General features: G+C 42.7%; 1 protein-coding gene across 5 annotated transcripts in view; it reads left to right on the top strand.

Annotated features, from left to right (window-relative positions):
• The window catches only part of RNFT1 (ring finger protein, transmembrane 1), a 44,341-nt gene extending 28,130 nt beyond the window's left edge, over positions 1-16,211 (top strand). For 3 of the 5 annotated variants that reach the window (XM_077296206.1, XM_077296208.1, XM_077296209.1), the window contains exons 6-9: positions 1,829-1,987; positions 4,274-4,363; positions 11,276-11,377; positions 11,905-16,211. In XM_077296206.1, coding sequence (XP_077152321.1) covers positions 1,829-1,987; positions 4,274-4,363; positions 11,276-11,377; positions 11,905-12,039 — 486 coding nt within the window. In that variant the 3' untranslated portion in view covers positions 12,040-16,211. The remainder of the gene's footprint in view (positions 1-1,828; positions 1,988-4,273; positions 4,364-11,275; positions 11,378-11,904) is intronic. The other 2 variants (XM_077296207.1, XM_077296210.1) reach the window with 1 other exon arrangement.
• Positions 16,212-18,485: the final 2,274 nt, after the last annotated feature.

Raw genomic sequence — 18,485 nt, 5'->3', positions numbered from 1 at the left:
TTGTGCTGATGTAAAGTAGACATGTGGGAAATGTTACTTATTAAGTATTTAGTGTGACATATCTCTCTGATTTAAGGGCATAAAAATTCAAAGTCTGAAAATTTTCGCCATATTTCCATTTTTTTCATAAATAAACACAAGTCATATTGAAGAAACTTTACCACCAACATGAAGTACAATAAGTCATGAAAAAACAGTCTCAGAATCATCAGGATCCGTTAAAGCGTTCCAGAGTTATAACCTCATAAAGTGACAGTGGTCAGAATTGTAAAAATTGACTTGGTCATTAAGTACAAAATTGGCTCTGTCACTAAGGGGTTAAATGGAGTGTATGCTTGACCACCACTCCTTTCACTGTCTGGACATTGTCTTTGGCCACCAGAAAAAAACTGAGTGTGGAAGTCTATTTCCAGCAGTACCATTGACAGGGAATGGAGTGGAGGCTAAGCCTGCATTCCTCAACTCCATTTGAGAAAGCACTGCAATTTTGCTAAATTAAAAAGGACCAGGAAGGGGCTAAAAAAATCTTATACTCTTAGGCCCTCTCCATATCTGTAGCATCACCGCCGGGCCTCCAATTGGCCTTTCTGTCTTTTATCTTTATTCTGGGTCTCCAGCCACTTACAACCAGGTGTCACATGGGGCACAACACTTGTTGGTGGCAAGCATTACATCCCACAAGACATGTCGTGGAACCTAGTGACTAGAAGACTCGGCCACCCGGAACAAAGATAATGGACAGAGAAGCCGATTGGGTGACCGGCAGCACTGGACAGCTACGGGAGGGCCAAAAAGGTGTGTGTGTGTGTGTGTGTGTGTGTGTGTGTGTGTGTGTGTGTGTGTATTAACCCCCTTTCTGGCAGATTCAACTGAGATCAAATTTATTTGATGCAAATCACATTTTCCCCCTGAGGTGGGTGAATCTGCCCAAATCGAATGAAGGGAGATTCGCTGAACTGTGCTTTTGACTGTTGTTGTTTTTTGTTTTTTTTCTAAATATAGTATTGCATGACACCATTAATAAATCTTGAAATTGATGGCATTTTTATTAGGCTGCCGGGGCTCCCATGGATTTGTAGAACTGAGCTCAGCAGTATTAGGTGACTTGCCGAGGAGCTCAGCACTAGTTGCCTGAGCAGCTGCTGGGTAATAGAAAGCCCTCTCTCTATGCATCATTGAGGGTCCTGTAGTCTGATACAGCTATGTTCCATCTGATATTGTAAGCAGTGATGTCACAATTGTTGCTTCAAGATCTGGTCTCCTTATTTCTGACATTATCAGTGCCCCTAAAACCAGCACATAACATGATTGGCATATTGTCTGAATACCTGAATATGCTTGGGATACAATTAATTATCATGTACTTTTATAACTTTGGAAGGGCATGTATTATTCACTATAATTCATTAGTCCATGGGGAAAGCCAGATTGATCAATGTAGTTACATTCTACAGGTAAAGTATTTTGGCATTGGAATTTAGTTGATTGGCTCCTTTTAGGCAGTATATTTATGGAGATTATAAAGGCGACTATTCAGAGAGCCCTCTGCAGTTTTATTTCCCAGGGTATCAAGGCAAAAGTGTGGTCCTAGGAAGTCTTCTCAGTGCTTAATTGCAAAATGTGCAGACTCCAGCTCCTCTTGGGGGGATGACTTGGGTGGATGACTTTGCTCCAGCTCCTCTTGGGTGGATGACTTTGCTCCAGCTCCTCTTGGGTGGATGACTTTGCTCCAGCTCCTCTTGGGTGGATGACTTTGCTCCAGCTCCTCTTGGGTGGATGACTTTGCTCCAGCTCCTCTTGGGTGGATGACTTTGCCTTTCTATTTTAGGGCTTTTGGTACATGTGTGTAGAAGAAGTTTCGCAGTATTATTGCACGCTGGTCTCTACACCTGTCTGGTTCCGGTACCTGATCGATTATGAGGCTCAAACCAGTGGAGCTGAATGGCATATTGGTATTCTGTTGGCTTTGCTCTACCTCATCATAAAAGTAAGTACACATGTGCCTGCTTCAGTTTTATATTTTTAGATGTGTATTGCCTTTTTTTTTTTCTGTGTTTCCCTATTCTAAAGGTGTCGGCTGATTATTTTACTTACTTATCACACTTAGTGCATGTACCTGAGACTCTTGACACAATCATCTCCTAAGCAGCTGTCAGATTAGATCTGATATTCTGCATCTATCCAGCATCCAGGCTCAGATACTGTAAGGGTATGTGCACACGTAAGAATTTCTTGCAGAAAATTCCTGACGAAAACCGGACATTTTCTGCAAGAAATCCGCATGCATTTTTTTTTGCGTTTTTACCGCTTTTTTTGCGCGTTTTTCTCTGGAGCATTCCCAATGCATTATATAGCAGAAAAAACGCAAAATTAATGAACATGTTGCGTTTTTTACCGCAATGCGTTTTTTCGCGGAAAAAAATGCATCATGTGCACAAAAATTGCAGAATGCATTCTAAATGAGAGGATGCATATGTATGCGTTTTTTTATGCGTTTATAGCGAAAAAAACGCAAAGTGTGCACACAGCCTAAGGTGCTCAACTGTCCCCGGACAAGGTTTTCATTAGGTTAGAGATATTTCCATAGGGTAGGAGACAACTTCTCTTACACCTGGGACTTCCCAAGAATGAGGCTTGGCTATGCAAGGTCTTTTTTAACCCCTTCATGACCCCAGCTTTTTTCGGTTTTGTCTTCGTTTTTCGCTCCGCTCCTTCCCAGAGCCATAACTTTTTTTATGTTTCTGTCAATATGGCCATGTGAGGGCTTATTTTTTGCGGGACAAGTTGTACTTTTGAACAACATCATTGGTTTTAGCATGTCGTGTACTAGAAAACGGGAAAAAAATTCCAAGTGCAGTGAAATTGCAAAAAAAGTGCAATCCCACACTAGTTTTTGTTTGGCTTTTCCGCTAGGCTCACTAAATGCTAAAACTGTCCTGCCACTATGATTCTCCAGGTCATTACGAGTTCATAGACACCAAAAATGTCTAGGTTCTTTTTTTTATCTAAGTGGTAAAAAAATAAAATCCAAATTTTGCACACAAAAAAAAGCGCAATTTTCCGATTCCCGTAGTGTCTCCATTTTTCGTGATCTGGGGTCAGGAGAGGGCTTATTTTTTGCGGGCTCACCGCCGGAGCCCGCATCAAAGCTGGGGTTCTGACTTCGGACGTACTATTCCGTCCGAGGTCAGAAAGGGGTTAAATTTCCTACAACAATGATGAAAATTAGTGGTGGGTCTTTCATTGGATTTGTGTTAAATTAGTGATGTGGATTACTCCAGAGATGGATGTACAGCTTGGTTTTTTTTGTGGGCTAAACCCCCTTAACTTTTTATGTGGAATATATTTATATAGCAGCAACATAGGAAAACTAAGAAAAACATACCATAAGGTAAACAGCCTTAACAAAAGCTGTCAGATGATAAATGCACTAGCAGGATGCAGCAGGCCCCCACTATAAAGGCAGGGAGCACAGGTGCAAACTACTGATAGAAACAGCCACCCACACACCTACCAAACTATGGCGAGGTTGGCTGCCTAGTAGAAAAATTGCACACAAATGAGGCTTAAGTAGAACGCCAGTCACACAAGTATGTTTTTCTTAATTTTTCTATGTTGCTGCTTTTGAAATTAGTGTTAGGACTCGCAAGTATGAGGACCCTTGACGTTGGGTAGCGAGCTTATCTATTTTGGCCAGAATATCAACCAATGCCTCATTTAATGTATTTATCATTTGCATTATTATATTTTTCATCTTTTACTGCACTTTTTATCATTTTTTTTTTGAAGGATACAGCCATGCCCCTTTTTGTTGGCTGGGTGTACTGGGGCGTCTGTCCCTGTGGGGTGCATGTATATAGTGCTGGGGAGCCCGCATTATATAATATTATGGGCACCATCAATAGGTTGTAAGCCAGACACTTTGCATTACAAATACCTGTGTGACTGGTGTTCTACTCAAGCCTAATTGTGTGCTTTTTTTTTTCTACTAAGCAGCCACCCCCTCCATAATTTGCTAGGTGTGGGTGGCTGTTTCTACCAGTAGTTTGCACCTGTGCTCCCTGCCTTTATAGTGGGGGTCTGCTGCATCCTGCTAGTGCATTTATCACCTGACAGGTTTTGGTAAGAGTATATTTATATGTAGAATTATATCTTGATGGCATAGACTCGGTATATTGTGAACTGTATGCATGATGGAATATGCGAAGATATGCAACCTTTTGACATATAAATGAGTGCACTGAAAAATGCAGATTTCTTGTTTCCATTCCAGTTATTTGCATGCCTTTCTTTCCAGTTCGTCATTGTTTTCGGACAGTGGAGAACATCTGCTGATGTATTACGACTGTTTTTTACTCAGCCTGTAAGTAATCCTAAAATATAATTCTATTCCTTAAGTATAAAAACTAATGGTGTAAGGCAGAATACAGTTGTGATTGTGTGATCGACTTGTAAAATAACTTGTGACATCATTCGTGATGAGCAAATATACTCGGTACTCGAGATTTCCCGAGCACGCTCGGGAGTCCTCCGAGTATTTTTTTAGCGCTCGGAGATTTAGTTTTCAGCGCCTCAGCTGAATGATTTACATCTGTTAGCCAGCATAAGTACATGTGGGGGTTGCCTGGTTGCTAGGGCATCCCCACACGTAATCAAGCAGGCTAGTTGCTGTAAATCATTCAGCTGCGGCGATGAAAACTAAATCTCCGAGCACTTACAAACACTCGGAGGACACCCGAGCGTGCTTGGGGAATCTCGAGTACCGAGTATATTCGCTCATCACTAGTGATGAGCGAATGTGCTCAGATAAGGTGTTATCCGCGCATGCTCGTGTGCTAACCAGGTGTCTTCGGTGTGCTCTAAAATATGATCAAGGCCCCGTATCTGCTGTTCTACAGCCACAGCACATGCAGGCAGTCCCTGTATGTGTTAAGGCTGTTGAACAGCAGCCGCTGGGTTCCGAACATATTTTCGATCATGCTGAAGAAACTCTGTTAGCACACGAGCATGCGCGGATAACACCTTATCTGAGCACATTTGCTCATCGCTAGACCTCACCCATCAACCTGATGCTTACATCCTGATGTTTGTTTTTTTGTTTTTTTACTGTATTTGTTAGTCACCTTGGACAACTTGGACCTGCAATCCTCTCTTCGTTGTGATACCTCAGTATTGCTGTTTATAGCAAAAATCACAATCTCCTTTGGAATCCTGCTACATGCACAGAGGTCTTGAACAGACCCCCGGCTGTCATACAAAACCATCAGCGCTTCGTGATCATGTCACAGGCAGGCGATGGGCATATAGAATGAGGCGCCCCACCCCGGTGCAGTGTTTTTAAGCATTTAACAGGTTGGCACTCTGTCGAAACTCCACTACAACTGTGGTTGTTAGAAGAAGGTGCTGACTAAATATCAGATATTTTCTGCTGTGTATGGGGCGGGTTCACCCCCTGAGCCTGCTCCATACACCTGCTCCCTACTTGCGCTGCACATGTACAGCGGGTGTCAGTTAAAGGGGTTAAAGAAGCATGCAGAATTTCAGAATGTAAGAACGATGGAGGGAATGGGCTGTAGAAACCTTTCTCTTCGTTCTTGTGGTCTGCAGGGGCCCCATTGTCTAGACACTCACCAGTCGTTGTTAGGACACTCTCTAGTAGTATGCCAGAACACTGTGAGATGTGGACACTCCTTTGAGAGCCTTCTATTATTTTCTTTCTCTTGCCATAACTTTGGCTTTCTTCATTTTCTGTCCCTCGCTTTCAAGCTGTTGATTAATCTTCCTTGTAACAGTTTTTAGAGCGTTCCCCTTCCTGATATTGGAATCGTGTCCCTTGCATACTGTAAATTGCTTCTTCCACCAATCTTAAATTCTCAGTCATTGTCCTGTAGTCCTGTGGTTCTACGTGTTCAGCATATGTTGGCTAGGGCGTTCATATGAATCTTCAGAAAATGACCTATCTTTTTCAGTCAGGTTTTTGTTTTACATGTATTTTAAAGTCCATTTTGGCAATGTTGCTTTTTTTTTTTTCTTATCACAATCTTTATTTAAAAAAAACAAACAAAATCAGTAATCTTGCAATGATCACAGTGGCCACTGGGACTTTTACAGACTCCTGTCCTCTAGGAAAAGGTTTCAGGAAGCATATTATCAGCATCTACTGTATAATTGTCTAAGGGTCACTTCTGTCTTTCTGTCTGTCACGGAAATCCCAAGTCGCTGATTGGTCGCCGCAAAACAGCCACGACCAATCAGCGATGGGCACAGTCCGGCGGCACAATGGCCGCTCCTTACTCCCCGCAGTCAGTGCCCGGCGCCCGCTCCGTACTCCCCTCCAGTCAGCGCTCACACAGGGTTAATGGCAGCGTTAACGAACCGTGTTATGCCGCGGTGTAACGCAGTCCGTTAACGCTGCTATTAACCCTGTGTGACCAACTTTTTACTATTGATGCTGCCTATGCAGCATCAATAGTAAAAAAGATCTAATGTTAAAAATAATAAAAAAAATAAAAAATAGTTATATACTCACCGTCGGCTCCTCGGATCCAGAACCGGCCTTTCCCGCTCCTCGCGACGCCCCGGTGTCCGCTCCATGCATTGCGATCTTGCGAGATGACGACGTAGTGGTCTCGCGAGACCGCTACGTCATCATCTCGCAAGATCGCAATGCACTCTTGGGACCGGAGCGCGCGAGGAGCATCGGTAAACGCTTCGCCTGGATCCGGAGGCCAACGGAAGGTGAGTATATAACTATTTTTTATTTTAATTCTTTTTTTTAACAGGGATATGATGCCCACATTGCTATATACTACGTGGGCTGTGCGATATACTTCGTGGGCTGTGCAATATACTACTTGGGCTGTGCAATATACTACTTGGGCTGTGCAATATACTACGTGGGCTGTGCAATATACTACGTGGGCTGTGCAATATACTACGTGGGCTGTGCAATATACTACGTGGGCTGTGCAATATACTACGTGGGCTGTGCAATATACTACGTGGGCTGTGCAATATACTACGTGGGCTGTGCAATATACTACGTGGGCTGTGCAATATACTACGTGGGCTGTGCAATATACTACGTGGGCTGTGCTATTTACTATGTGGGCTGTTATATACTATGTGGCTGTGCAATATACTACATGGGCTGTGCTATATACTACATGGGCTGTGCTATTTACTACGTGGGCTGTTATATACTACGTGGCTGTGCTATATACTACGTGGCCAGCCGCGAACAATCAGCGACAGGCGCAGTCCGGCCGTGAATTGGCGCGGGATTTGAACCACGCTTCGCTAATTGGTCGCGGCCAGCCAAATCCTGTGTATTCAATGTATTGTTCTAAAATCTTCATAAACTACATACTGTACATATTCTAGAATACCCGATGCGTTAGAATCGGGCTACCATCTAGTAATTATAATAAAAGGTAAAATCTCTATACATAGCTGAGAACACAATAGTCGGCAGACCTGCTCCCCATCTCTTTACAACGACCTTTTCACACGCTCATTAGATGCTCCAATACAAAACACAGGCTCCTAGTCTGTTCATTGTGGCTAATGTATATGTGCTATTTCCTGAAACAGTCTAAAAAAGCCCAGTGAGCATTGCGAGAATTGTAAGATTTTTTTTTTTTTAATTAAGATTGTAATCTGAAAGGGGAAAAAAATACCCCCAACTTTTAAAGACATGTAATCTGATCATGACTTGACTTCAATTATTTTTAATGAATGTAATTTTTTTAGCCTTTGTTGTGGGAAACACACATGCAGTGCTGGCGTGAAGAGATGTGGAAATGATAGCTTTATTGTTTGGCTTTGGTCCTGGAGTGCAAGCAGTTATCTAGTCAGGCAGGTAATCTCCGGCTGCTGGTTTGTGTGTCTGCAGCATCAATCCGGGCAGCATTGCCACCAGCGAGCAGTATTGAAGAGCAGAGGGGATTCCCTGCTTTGTGGAGAACGAGCGCTCCCTGTCTGCGGCCATTTTCCCTCCCCCTGCCTTCAACAGTGACCTCCAGATCCCTCCGCCGAGCGTCTGTGAGGCCTGTCTGCTGCTCTTTCACTCCTTTTCCCTGAAAGCAGCGATACGGTCCCCCTGACCCTGTGGGTTTGCTGCAGCGCTTTCTGAGAGCGGGGAAGGAGAACACCAGGGACTTTTTCAGAAAGAGGTGCTGCATAGTAAAGAATTCCCTTGCTCTTGTGCGCTCTCTGCTGACATCCAGTGGCTGTTTTATGTACTTGTACCCTTATCTGCTAAAACAAATTGTGTACTGGGGCTCTGCCTCCACCTAGTGGCTGGTCTTAAAACCTACAGTCCAAGCAAGAGTCTTTGTCAAGCTATACAGAGGACTTTACAGTTAAGTTGTTTCTTATTCTTAGTGTAACTTCAAACGTGACATTACAGACTTGACCTTGTTGTAGAGCACCAACCGGAGGAGGGAATAATCCTTACAGCCATGTGAGAGTCTAGAAACCATTTCTCCAGCCAAAAATCCTTTCATTTTCAGGACTCGTCATATTCTAAAATAAGATTTAAGTTAATCAATGAGGTCCCCGGTACAGGGTTTCCAGCCTTCATAAAAAATGTGCCTAATGCTAACGGGCCGCGGAGGTGAGGATCGGTGATTGACACATAACTACAATCCTAGGATATATAACCCGGGGACGTTGTGAGCGGATATCAGAGACTTTCACTTGTGCGTTGTTGGAGGTGCTGGACCGACCACGGGTCACCTGACTGGTACCCTCAACTTGCGGGGCTCGGCGGCTAGACTGCCTGGTGTCTATCATTAGTGGAGAGGAGAATATTACTCGGGGAAGAAGATGGCGGGTGCCAGCGCCCGAGATCACAGTCGCTCCTCTAGCGGACTGACACGTAACATTCGTGTAGGAGGAGGAAGAGTGTCAGCACAGAGTGCAGTGGCAAAACATGCACATTTCACTAGATCTGCAGGAAAAATAGAATCCGGCGCTGCAGGGACCTCCCCTGACCAAGGAAAAGGAATTAATTCTGAGGAAGGGGAGGCCACAAATAGTAATACTCCTTCCAGATTGACTCTTCCGGTAGACAAGGAGCCCACGCTGGGTGACCTCTTTAAAGTGATCACCGATTGTAACTCTCTTCTCTCCACCCTCAGTCTGCAAGTAGGGGCACTTGTAGAGGAACTCTCCTTGGTGACACAAGATTTAAGGAAGGTAAATGAGAGAATAGTCAGTGATCTAGAGGACAAACGTTCCCATTTGCAGGCTTGAAACATCAGGAGACAGTTGGCTTTGACATGCTTTCCTCCTGCCAGAATGGAGCCTCTCTGTTGCAGCCTTTCTCGCGTAGTGATGGAAATCTGTAGTGACAGACTGCCCTATATCCATGTTTTAAAAATACCCAAATGAACACTGTGCTAAAGGCAAATAAAGTGCAACGTTACGAGAGAACTTTTTTTCCTACCTACATGTAATCCTCGAACATTCCAACATAATGCGCAATCAGCAATATTACACTACATCGATTCACACTGAAGAAATCCATTAATTAAACACTCTTAATTATTGCTAGAAATGACTCAGAGAGCTTTTTAAAAAAAAAAAAAAACCTGCCTGGCGTTCCATTTGTATTTAACTATATGCACAAACAAGTGTTAATAATTGAAGGAATATTCCCATCGCCAAGATCCTATCTCAATATGTAGGAGGTGAAATAATATTAGCAAATATCTCCAATTAGAAATGTAGTATATTTCTCCTGATTTTCTATGTCTCTTTCCTCATGTGCAGGACCTTAGGTATCCATGGTTACAACCACTGCTATAGTGACGGTTAGTTGCTAGTGGTCGTAACCATGGATACCTAAGGTCCTGCACATGAGGAAAGAGACATAGAAAATCAGGAGAACTATACTACATTTCTAATTGGAGGTATTTGCTAATATTATTTCACCTATTACATATTGGGGATAGGATTCTGGAGGTGGGAATACCCCTTTTGAGTTTTCAAGTTCTTGGCATTTAAAATGAGGTCACAGAAGATGGATGTCAGCCCAACAACAGACAGCCGTTGCATATGGCCACCATTAGTTATTGGCAGTTTTTAGCACGAGTGATAAAACAAGGTTAATCGTATGAATTAGGTCTCGTTTGCTTGACATTTTATTTTTTCAAATCCCCTCATTTCAAGAGCCCAAATACAAACAATGGTTACAAATATTGAAAAAAAAAAAAAAAAAAAAAAAGTGACGTCAGTCCATCAAATTAATTCTTTCTCCATCAGTAATACGCTTTCTAGCACAAGATTATTTATAACCCACAATGACATTTGTTGTCAGAAAAGCATCTAGATCTGTTTTTTAAATGTGGAAATAGTGTCTGCCATTACTACCTCTTATGGTAGGACGTTCCACAGTCTGACTGCTCTGTTAAGGACCCTTTCCTATTTAGATACCAGAATCGCCTTTCTTTTTTACATGTAATTCATGCCCCCCTGGTGCTTGGAAGGAATAAATCAGGTGCCAGTCTGTTATATTGACCACACATGTATTTATTCATATCGCCTCTGAAGCATTTTTTTTTTTTTTTTTCAAGTTACACAAACTCATCTTTTCTAACCTCTTATTATAGAAGAAACCTTCCATCCCACGTAATGATCTAGTTACCTGCCTTTGAACTCACTATAACTAATGTGGATCCCATATTCTAGTTATGGCCTTACAAGTGATTTATAGAGGGGTAACAATGCACTGGCTTCGCAGGATTTTATCTGTTTTTTTTTTTTTTTTTTTTTATGCATCCTAAAATCTTAGGATGTGCGCTATGCTAGTATTGATGAATTTGCTCCAGACTATACAAAATCTTTAAATAATTTCAACCAATAACCCAGGTGTGTATAAACCAAAGGTAAAAAGAAGTGTTGCACAAAAAGTATATCTAATTTTTTAAAATAATTTTATTTAGGATTATTAAAAGGATATTTTAAAATATGGGTTATTTGTTGAAATGATGTATCTTGGGGAAGTGTTTTACCCACTGGTATGGGTTGATTAAAATATTAGGACTTAGTTATATAAAATCTTTAAATGTAGCTTTCAGAATTTTGGAATGGGTAGTAAGCTAGCACTGTGATTCACGAGGAACCGTATCTCTGAGGACATCTAGTCTTTTGATGGCTTGCTTTTTCATTATTTGAAACTCACTCATTTTCTGCATTAGAATACCATCACATGCAAATACGGTATATTGTTTTTAGCATTTTGTTCATATATTTCCCTTTTTTCCTGCAGAATTATGGCGTGGCTGCAACCAAAAGGCAGTGTTCAGAAGCTGGAGACTTCTGTGCAATATGTCAAGCTGAATTCACTAAACCGACTGTTCTTGTATGCCAGGTAACAATGCCCCTTTCAGAGTCGTTTACTTGTAACAGATCCTGATTAGTGATGAGCGAGTGTACTCGTTGCTCGGGTGACCTCCGAGTATTTATTAGTGTGCGTGTTCGGAGATTTAGTTTTCATCGCCGCAGTTGGATGATTTGCAGCTATTAGCCAGGATAAGTACATGTGGGGGTTGCTAGGGAATCCACACATGTAATCAAGCTGGCTAGTAGCTGTAAATCATTCAGCTGCTGCGATGAAAACCAAATCTCCGAACTCTAACAAATACTCGGAGGACCCCCGAGCAACGAGTACACTCGCTCATCACTAATCCTGATGGATCCCATTGACTTCAGTATTGATTTAGCATAAGATGTTACAAAAGACAGAATCCGTGCACAGTTATGTCGTTTTTATATGTTGGGTTCCACATGGATTCCATCTGAACAAGACTGTTCCACATACCCTAGCCAATAAGGAAATGTTGAGTTATGTGACACCAGATTGCTGTGTAACATAAAATCTATTTCTCATTTCTTCAGCACATTTTCTGTGAGGAGTGCATCTCTCTCTGGTTCAATAGAGAGAAGACCTGTCCTCTCTGCCGCACCGTGATTTCCAGCCACAACCACAAATGGAAGGATGGAGCCACCTCCTTACAACTGCGGCTCTTCTAGTCTTAAGTCTCCGCAATACAACGTTGACTGCATTTACTTCATTTAGTTTTGTTTTTCTTTTGGCGTATAGATTTACTTAAAAATATTTTGGTGACTTGTTGAAATGAAGGGCTAGACGTTTAATGGATTTGTTTTGGGTTTTACATTTTTATTGTGAGTGTTCTGATTTACTCCTAATGTCGGGTTTCTTCGCTATGCAAATGTCCTACTTGAATAAGAGATTTAATGGTTCAGAGCCAAACTCCTTTATATTTCAATAAATGATACTGCTTTTTATCATTGTCATCACTTCTAGAATGAATTGTATTTGAAGACACGCAAGTTCTGGCATGGGTGACTATATGCATGTCATACTGGAAGTGGATTACTTTAAAGCACCAGCCCAGCTTTGTTTATTTCATCGCTGTAGTGGTTGCTTACTCATGTAAGTTCCTTGCCCCTATCAACGTATTTTTATCGGTCTTTTTATCGGAGCCACTCTGTGCAGTTTCTGACCTGCCTGATTGCTCCAGTGTTTGCTGGGCGATCCAGAAGTCTCAACTTTGTGTAAGTCTCAGAATCAGAACGATTTATACAGAGAGCTTGTTACTGATAGCGCTGACTTCTGGTCAGAAGCTGTGGTCACAATCAGAAGATGACGGCTCGTAAGAATATTACTAGGGGCAGGGAGCTTGCATTAGTGGCACCACTCCAGAGATGAAATAAAATATATCATTTTTTGGACTATAAGACTCACTTTCCCCCCCCCCCCAAAAAAAAAAAAAAAATGGGGGGGGGGAATGAGAGTGCGTCTTTTTGTAGGGATGTACTTACCAAGAGTGTGGCGTCAGCAGGAGTCAGGCAATTCTGCTGGGCCTGGGCTGGAAGAGAGGGTGTTCAGTGGTTCGACGCTGCAGGGCGATGATCTGACTCTCATCCCAGGCTGGTGCAACAGCTTTGGCGGTGGTCCAAGGGCTCTACTGACATTTTGTGAAAGGACGGAAACCCCGCACCTCCATTGCTGCATTGCATTGTGATGGCCTCCAGCAAAATGGCTATGGCGCATGTGTGGGTTGAGATCTCTGCTCCAGGCTTTCATAAAATGTCGGCGGAGCCCCGGCTCTGCCAAAACTGCCACACCAGCTTTGGATAACAGTCAGATCATCGCCAGACCACTGTACACCTCCAGTGACCCCACTCCACTAGTGCTCCCGATTACCCCACCTCCCCAGTAAGCTGAATTTAGACTGAAAGTCGGACCCCATTTAATGCATTATTTTTTTTTCCCAATTTTCCTTCTGAAAATTTGGGGTGCGTCTTAAGTTCTGGTGCGTCTTATGGTCTGAAAAATACGGTAACACCGCAGAGGTGCGTTAAAGCAGCCGACCAACTTTAATAACTAACATTTATTCTTTCTCTAATAAAAAAAATTACATTAACTTCTAATAATTTATGTATGAATTCCCAAAATCGGTAGGTAAATGGCATTTCTGGACTTGACATATTCCCTTAAAGAAAATAGTGGGCAGCTGCAGACATTTTATTAAATAACATTAATTAGAGATAATGCCACCCTAAACAAACTGATTTTCTAGCAAAATTCTGGTCCAAACTTCTGGGTTGTGAAATCCCGGCATGTAGAACGGAATCCCACAACCCCCTGCCACCCACTTAACTGGCAAATCGAGATCTCTTGTGTTTTATCACAGGATTATTAACACAGCACTGCCGCTATTATGTACACAGCAGTTGCCAATCGTAAAATTACATCCCAAAGCGCTCCGAAGACAGCACGTTATGTACCTAGCAGTTACAGATCGGTAACACCTATGTACATAATGCAGCTATGTTGTTTTGGTTAAAGGCACAAGCGCTCATGTTTTGCCGGTAAGGGGGCAGCAGAGGGTTCTGGGATCCCGCTCTGCATGCTGGGAAACTTCTAGCAAATATTGGGTCCTCTAGCCTTCTTCAGACATTAGTTTTTCATGTGCGTGTTCTAACCATGTTTAGTTTATGATAGAAGAATAATTTATTAAATTCTATGGTGGTATTCACACGTCCGTTTATGATCACAGATCAAACTTACCCATTCAGATCTATGGGTCCACGATAATCATGGCCAGCACTTTGCCATCTTTGTGCTCTCCGTGATTAACACTGTAATGTATATTAAAAGCTTTGCAAGTGATGTACTTATTTCTTTATAAGTGAAAATTGCAAACCCTGATGGGAAAAGCTGACATACTGAGCAAACGTTGCTGAAACTCGGCCCTAAAACACTGATAAGCCCTGACCGTTTCTTGCGTACATGAAAAGTCAAGGACATCTAAACGAGGCCTCACGGTGACATTAGGGGCATTTCTTCTAAGTAACGTTATTTAGTAAAATTGCCTGTCTGCAGCTGTTGTCTCAAGTAAAGGCGACAGGACTGTGTAGCCTCTCTGTGTAGCAATATTTGGTTTGGCCACATCCTTGCCTCATATTTTTTTTACATTTAATATTATAGAGAGTTTAAGGTTAAAAGGTAAATGAACAATATTATCCATACTTTTCATATTCCCATGGTGTATGGCCCAGGCGTCACAATGGTCAGTCTGATGAGGCTCCGCTAGAAAAAGTTTGACAAAACCAGAAAGAGTAAGTTGTGCATAGTAATGTAAATTAAAAAAAAAAAATTTTTTTGTTAATTTTTGTGTTTGTGTACAGGCTCGTAAAGATTACCCCATATTTTCTGTCACTTTTTTACTGAGACTAAATTTATATTTTTCCATCGTGCATGCTTTTGTTAGACATATACTCCTTTGTTATTTCCTCTTTTACAGTATTATGACTTGTAATCCACTTTTGGAAAACATTAGACATTTTTGCACCCCATTATGTTCTTGATATCCTTTTAAAGGTGGTTTTTATTTCAAAATGCAGATTTGAAAGCCTATGGTGATTAGGGAGTCCCATATGTTATACAGTCATGGTCGTTTTATAGTGCCAGCATAATCCACAGTACTTTACAAATTCAGAATACTGAAGATGACGAACGTATCAATCATTCAAAGTATAGGAGTGAGGACTCCAATCACACATGGGCAGCCCAAAATCGACTTTTATATTATGAATAGTGATGAGAGAACATGCTCAGATAAGGTGTCATCTGAGCATGCTTGGGTGCTAACTGTGTGTCTTCGGCGTGCGCAAATAATATGTTCTAGTCCCTGTGGCTGCATGTCTCGTGGTTGATCGACAGCCACAACACATGTAGGGATTACCTAACAAACAGGGAATCCCTGCATGTGTTGTGGCTGTCGAACAGCCACAAGACATGCAGCCGCAGGGACTTTAACTTTATCTTCGGCGTGGTCTAATAATCTTAGTACATGAGCATGCCTAGATAACACCTTATCCGAATACGTTCGCTCATCACGAATTATGAACCTAATCTCATTTTGGATGTGGTTGAATAAAGAGATGGTGTTAAATTAATGCCAGAAATCCGTTTCTGGCCAAACATTGTGGCCACTGCGGTGGAAATAAGTTTCCTGCTGGCCATTCAAATGATTATGGGCCATATAATATATGGGCAGGGTCCAAGAAATGCCAGTGTGTACCTTAAAAAGGATATCCGCTCTAGCTTATAGAGGATATGGCGCTATATAATAATCTTGTGCCCTAATAGGGTGCATGACATAGGATTGTCTTTGTAAGATATCTTCAATATGCTAAAATTGGCCACATTTAAATGATGTATTACAGGAGTTTGAGCGCGATTTGTACCACTCTACTGTATATGTATGTACACACAAAAACCAAAGCAAAGCGATTTTTCTTGTTTGTATTGTTTTTGTTTAATTCCGCACCTCCACTGTGTCCTAAGTAAAGCCACACCAGCATTCTAGTAAGTTCTCCACAGAACTGCAGCTTTCTACAATGGATGGTATAAATCCTAGCTTTACTAGCTGGCATCCAGCCTAACAGATTGTGTACGACTTTCTATGCTAAAACCTTGTTTATACGAAAAGAATGATTTATACGAGTCGTTTGGAAACTTATTTTATATTCGCCTAAAACAGAAGGTATTCTGAAAAAAAGGCACTTTTTAAAAATGTATATTGCATCTCGTTTCTTCATTCAGTGCATGTATGTAAAGAATCAATCTGCTTATTTATAAGAAACTGCTTAATAAATGTATCTTCTCAGTACTGGGATTGCTGACTTTTTTTTTCTGCAAGGTTTCTGCATCTCTTGGCAGCAAAAACGCTGCGGAAAATCTGCAGCGTTTTTACCTGCGTTTTTTTCCCTGTGCATTCAATTGGTCAAAAATGCAGGCAAAAACGCACAAAGAATTGACATGCTGCGGATTTAAATGCACAGCAAATTGTGAAAGGAAAATAGTGATCATGTGCACAGCATTTCAGGATTGTCATTGACTTTGCTGGCATAAGGATTGCCTAGCGTTTTGGGGCTAATTCCATGTGGAAAAAAGCCGCAAAAACACACCCTGTGCACACAGTCGAAAGTCTTTGCTGAATGTGTATATTGTTTGCGTATTGGTAATGTCCATGCGATTGTGCTAAAACTGCAGGCAAAGTAACTTGCATGCATCTTCCTATATTCAGTTTGATAGGTGCTGTGATATTTGGGAGGCAGCCACACACTACCGCTTGTAACTAGTGATGATCGAACATACTCGTTACTCGAGATTTCCCGAGCACGCTCTGGTGTCCTCCGAGTATTTTTTAGTGCTCGGAAATTTAGGTTTTATTGCTGCATCTGTTAGCCAGCATAAGTACATGTGGGGGTTGCCTGGTTGCTAGGGAATCCCCATATGTACTTATGCTGGCTAACAGATGTAAATCATTCAGCTGCGGAAATAAAAACTAAATCTCCGAGCACTAAAAAATACTTGGAGGACACCCGAGCGTGCTCTGGAAATCTCGAGTAACGAGGATATTCGCTCATCACTACTTGTAACCCTACCCTAATCCGTCATTCGAAAGCAGGGGCGCACAAAAATTTTCTCTAGTAACCCCCCACGACAGCACACCTGGAGGAAGTTACCCCTTCCCTAATGGGGACAGGAAATGACAGAGGTTAAATAACCCCTCCCACAACCTCCCCATCTGTTTTCTTTCCTGTCCCTACTAGGGATGAAGAGGTCATCCACGGTGTGCTGTGCCGCAACAGTCACCGGGGGTAAAGAGATTCTGGCAGGGGAGCAGACTTGCCTCTCCTTCCAGAACGCTGCTCCCTTCTCCATCCTGGAATCGGAAACCTCCCCCGCCAGTCTGCACTTCGGGTAAGGTCTGTGGGGAATTCTTCGGCTGGAGGCCTCTCTGAGCTCTCAGACCTCTTCAGACCTTCTCTTCCGGCATTGTGGAGCAGCGTGTCGCACTGAGCGTGCACGTGTGAAGACTTCTTAGTCTGAAGCCGGCGGCAGGATATGACGTCACATGCCGGCCGACTTCAGCATATAAGGAAGATTTTTTTCGTTCTACGCTGGAACGCATGGCCACATTGCATCACAGATGGTGTCGGTGGGCCCACCCACATCTGGACATCAGAGGGAGGAGGTCCTCTAATCAGAGGACTGGTGCTGGAGTCCGGTCACCCATATAAGAGCCCCGGGCAAGGAAGAAATCTAAGGTAGGACCACTGTGTGGTAAACAGCATGGAGATGTCGGGTTCCTCTCGCTCTGCATCTGCAGATCCCAGCACCTTTCAGATCCCAGTAAGTACTCTGGCACTTGGGTGTCCATTCCCTGTGTGCAGGTTTATAGCCTTATTATTCCTTCTCCCCTTTCTTGCAGGGGGACAAGGAACCTGCACCAGGAAGCAAGTCCAAGACTTCACGGAGATGTTCAGTCTGTACAAAAAAGCTGGCCTCTTCGCATTAGAAGACATTATGCAAAGAGTGCACTGAGAAAGTCATCAGGGAAGAGCAACCATCCTTGATGGAAGAAATTAAGGGCCTAATCCAACAGTAGATAAAGACCTCCCTGGCTGCCTTTTCCCAGCCCGCACCCTCCCCCAGTGTCCCACCAGAAGCTAAAAGGAGGAAGCTTAATTTAGAGGAGGAAAGGGATGATGACTCTCAGGATGGAACGTCAATCCCAGACGAGCCTCTGGAAGAGGGCTAATTGATCCTTGACCCAGAGGTCTCCCAACAGGAGGGATATTACTTCTCAGGGATATAGAGGAACTCCTCACGGCAGTAAGGAGGACCATGGAGATTGAGGAGAAGACTGCCCAGACGGTACAGGAAGAAATGTTTGGGGGTCTCCGTTCTAGGAAGAAGCAGGTGTTTCCCATTCATAAAAACATCCGGGACCTGGTCCTAGAAGAGTGGGATTCCCCAGAAAAGAGGCTGACTATTCCAGCGGAGATGAAGGACAGGTTCCCTGTAGATGACGAGACGACATCATGCTGGTCAGAGATTCCAAAGGTCGACGTCCAGATTGCTCGGGTAGCTAAAA

This window comes from Ranitomeya variabilis, chromosome 3 (assembly GCF_051348905.1).
Source record: "Ranitomeya variabilis isolate aRanVar5 chromosome 3, aRanVar5.hap1, whole genome shotgun sequence".
Taxonomy (NCBI): domain Eukaryota; kingdom Metazoa; phylum Chordata; class Amphibia; order Anura; family Dendrobatidae; genus Ranitomeya; species Ranitomeya variabilis.
Note: the sequence above shows the minus strand (reverse complement) of the source record. Positions and strands in the feature narration are given on the sequence as shown.